At 47.4% G+C, this 4,428-nt stretch overlaps 2 gene segments (V, D, J or C); both read left to right on the top strand.

Annotated features, from left to right (window-relative positions):
- The first annotated feature begins 1,147 nt into the window (after positions 1 to 1,147).
- Positions 1,148 to 2,478, top strand: LOC120369845. The segment is given in 2 exon segments: positions 1,148 to 1,227; positions 2,186 to 2,478. Coding segments are annotated over 2 exon segments (336 nt in total).
- LOC120369784 lies at positions 1,727 to 4,215 on the top strand. The segment is given in 3 exon segments: positions 1,727 to 1,801; positions 3,700 to 3,810; positions 3,905 to 4,215. Coding segments are annotated over 2 exon segments (369 nt in total).
- The last annotated feature ends 213 nt before the right edge of the window (positions 4,216 to 4,428 follow it).

The raw sequence follows: 4,428 nt of genomic DNA, 5'->3' as shown, positions 1-4,428 counted from the left end.
ATGTGCGTAAACTCCATTATGCATAGCGCTGAAAAGGGGCAGCTGATGGCATCAGGAAAAGCAGATAGACAGACACAGTGAGTGTGGAGGATGGCTGGTGAAAGGCAATGTTGTCCTGAACTCCAGTGGAGATAAAATCCCTTAACACTTGAGATGAATCAGAAGTTTAAAAAAATAAATGCTCAGCTGGCTTGGGGATGAGTGCGCACAACCACCACTGCTGTGTACTACATATGAGAGAGCTGCCAATAGTGTTATTTCTGCTATAATAGTCTGTCCTTGTGAGCTCAGGAATGGTGTCTTCCCATTGGTGCACATGGTGCTGTAAATGCAGTGAATAGTTGCAGACAATATTATACCTCAAGAACCTAGGCTGCAGGTGTGCGGAGCAGCAGCTATAGTTGTGACAGAGCGTAGGGTGTTATTGGAAAGTTCAAAGTCTCACCATCACATAGAAATGTCGAGATAACTTGGAACTGGAAGGCTGCTGTGATCAGAAAGTTGCCTGCTGCAGCTGAGAGCAGGCACTGTGCTGTTAGGTGAATGTAAAGTTATAAATGAAGGCATTTATTTGTTTAACACCAGTTCTTATTGAGTTCATGTGGAGAATAACACAACAGGTTCCAGTCCAGGAACGAAGCCATTCCTAGCTGCTGACTGTTCAGATCTTGTGTGATATGAATGGGCAGATCTCAGAGATATGAAAAATGTGATGAGCCCATTCAAAAAACTTGAAAGTTTGTTGTGTGATCTCTCTGTAGCTTGCTTGTTTAGTGGGAATCTTGAGAGGAGAGTGAGGAGGAGATAAAAAACTATTTTGCTCTCATGGTGGCTCTTTTCTCCAGCTCCTAGTCCTGTTATTGAACTGAAGACAAATAAACACCCCAAATGCCTCTACACCTCCACACAAGTACCCTCACAGTAGCAATTAGGATCCTACACACAGCTGTGTAAAGGGTCATATCTCCTGCTAACGTGTATTACAGTGATTCAACTGCTGTCTCATTTAATATTCTCACTCTGGCTCCCCACCCCCTCCCTGAACAAAACTCTCTTGCTGTCTCACCACTTCCTGTCTCACATTCTCTGCCAGCTCTGCCAGAGGCTGGAAGCTCTGGCTCAGGCTCAGGCTGTGTGTGTCTATGCATCTGTCTCAGATCCGCAGCCAGGCGAGCAGGTACCCAATGGTTCTCTGTTTGCTCGTCATTGTTGTCCTGTCCCCTTTGGGTAAGTGAACACCATTGAAATCCATTAAATTAACCAACTGCTCCTAAAGGAGTGGGCAGACCTGTTCGCTCTTATCAAAGACAATAGAGATGGGACAACTTTTAGAGGGCATTTTTCCCATTGTGCACAGTCCCCAGTCCCTGTGGGGTGGATTCCAATGTTATATTCTCTAAGGATGTCTACAGTGATGCAGGCTTGGTGATGGACACAAAGAGCCCTAGAAACAGAGACACACAATGCACTCTGCTTTCACTTGACTGGCTGCACTTGTGTAGAATTGATTTGACTTCAGTGGGGTTACTCCTCACTTACATCAGGAACAGTGAGAACAGAATAAGATCTAAAGAGAGAGAAAACCAGAAACATGCAGAGAGAGAGAGACACAAATGGAAACCCAAGTGGGTGGGGCTGGAGGGTTTGTAGCCCTGTTGGCAGCTGGAGATCACTTGTTGTGTGTATTAGCCCATCCCCTTCACTACCCCTAAGGGACAGACAGATGAGGAAACAGAACTGGGAGACACTACTGCAGGGATGTGGAGACATCTGCTCCCTGTACTGCTCATCTGGGTCCCAGGTATGGGCTGAGAAACACAAGGAATGGGGTTAGCGTGGAGGGGGATGTCTGTTCCTCACATTTTATCTGCTCTGAGACCCTGGGAGGAATACAGAGCATTACTAAGGAGTGGGGGAACTAAAGCAAAAATACCCCTCCCAGTTGGGACACCCTTAGCATAGTCCCTACAGACCCCACCATGAGAGCCTGAACTGACAGACAGGAGCAGATCAGTGCAGATCCATTTGTTTGCTCACAGAAGTCACTGGTTTTGTTTCCTTTTCATTTTCTCTGCTCATCACTCCCTCTGGGTTTCCCTGCATTCTTTTCTCTCTCTCTCTCTCGTTCTGTCCTCTCATTCTCTGCCCTCGGGGTTCTGTCATGTAGTTTCCCATTTCCTTCCAGGTGTGGGCTCAGCGTATGTGGAGCAGCTGCCCTTCCTTACTGGGCACCAAGGACACTCACTGGCTCTGCAGTGTACACTCAAACAGTCCAACTGTAACAGGATGTTCTGGTACCGGCAGCGGGGAGGCAGGGAGCTGGAGGGGCTCTTCTACTCTTATGGAGACCAACTGGTGAACTTCACAGCCGAGTTCTTGACAGCCCAGAGGAGCAACAAAAACTGGGACCTAAAATGGAACAAACTTTCACAGTCAGACTCAGCTGTGTATTACTGTGCCTGCAGAACTGCACAGTGACACAGAGCCCTGAGACAGCGAGCAAAATCCCAGAGAGACAGAGAGAGGGGAGGAAATAGAGGCATCTGTGTGTGCCTAGACGTTGGAAGGACAATGCAGGGGTGTACTTCCAAGGTGAAGTGTCTGGAACATACATTGTCTCCAGAAGGAGTGTAAGGATCATCAGGAGCACCCACACCAGATCAGTGAGCATGTTGCACTCTTGAGATGTAATTGGCTCTATTAATAGCAATGGAGTTTTGCCCTAATGGGACCAGGATTTCACTGTTGGTGTCTTGAAATTGGACATTGATCACTATTACGAACACTTTTCTCTCTTCTTTGACATTTTCTTCCATTTCTTTCCTATTCTCTCTCATTCTCTCTCACTATTCCCTTTGCTCCAGCTCTCTCACTTTCCATTTCTTTCTCTTCATTTTTTCTATTTCTTTAAATTAAACCCCCCACCCCTCGCCCTGAGGTTTGGTCTCACTGTGTCTCTGGGGACTGTTCTGACCTGACTGTGACGCCTTATTCACATGATTGCTGAGCCATGGATGTCTAAGCAGGGGAATATAGAGCAGGGAGGTGGTATTACCGATGATGTGTAAAGAGGTGAGACCATTACTGGAATTACCTGCCTAGTCTGGTGCCTGCAATTGAACAAGGGTGATGATAAATTGGTGAGGGTTCAGAGAAGAGGCATGATTAAAGGATTAGAAAACCTGCTTTATAATGATAGGCTCAAGGAGCTCAATCTTAACAAAAGGTTAAGTGGTGATTTGATTACAGTCTATTAGTATCTATAATAGGGAAAATATTTGTTAATGGGCTCTTCAATCTAGCAGAGATAGGCATAACCTGTTCCAGTGGCTGGAAGTTGAAGTGACATAAATTCTGACTGGAATTAAGGCATAATTTTTTTAACAGTGAGTAATTAACCATTGGAACAATTTACCTGGGTCATGGTGGATTCTTCAGTGCAGTACTGCAAGACAGGATAGACTGGACAAGGTGCATCTGTGTACACTGTTCACATGAAATTCTCACTGTATTCTAGGAGATGGCATGTGCCTGAGTTCCTTAAGGTTCAGCAATTCCCTCTACTGTCCTGGAGGCAGAGTGGTTCCTCTCAGTATGGGAGTGTTACACACAAACAGCAGGCACGCTGAGCTAGCACATTTATCAATAGTGTTACCTCTGGCCACGCCTATTTACTACTACACTCCTCCCCTCCCCCAGGCTCTGCAACCCCCTTCCTCCCAGACACCTCCCAGTGCAGATGCTGACGGGACATGGAGGTGCTGCAGCTCCACTCTCTGCTAATAGGGCTGTTGGCCACTGCCCTCTCAGGTGAGGCCTGGGTTCCTTGCAGTAGCCATCCAGTGGGATCAAGTTCCCTGGGGAGGTTTCTCACCTATTGATTGTGACACCCTTTGTCTTCCAGGTGCAAAGGGCAGATTAGTGGAGCAGTCACCCCCCTATTTCATGGTGAGGCCAGAAGTGTCACAGTCAGTGACCTGCACCTTGAAGAACACAGCCTACCCCTGGATGAGCTGGTACTGGCAGGATACTCAAGGCCATCTGCACTTCCTGGTGCAATCAGGAACCAAGGGTGACCAGGAGAAAATAATCCAGGAGGGAACATCCTATCGGTCTGAGCGGGTCAGTAGCACAGAGCTCAGTTTGGAGATGCAGAATGTGACTCAGTCCCAGACCATCTACTGCACCTGCAGTAAGAGCACAGTGAGAGATTAGAGTGGAGATGGTGACGAAAACCTCCCCTAGTTCAGAAACAAAGAGGCTGCCGGGAAACTGATCAGTTATCCAGCAGGAAGGAGATGGAATAACACCAACTGTGCAGACTCTTCAAGGGAGACCCCTTCTCAATGTCAGGGGCAGGACTGGCTCTAGGCACCAGCAAACAAAGCACATGCTTGGGGTGGCACAATTCCTGGGGCAGAACTTGCG

The sequence above is a fragment of the Mauremys reevesii genome, linkage group 1 (genome assembly GCF_016161935.1).
Source record: "Mauremys reevesii isolate NIE-2019 linkage group 1, ASM1616193v1, whole genome shotgun sequence".
Taxonomy (NCBI): domain Eukaryota; kingdom Metazoa; phylum Chordata; order Testudines; family Geoemydidae; genus Mauremys; species Mauremys reevesii.
The sequence above is the reverse complement of the archived record's forward strand: the minus strand, read 5'-3'. Positions and strand labels throughout refer to the sequence as shown.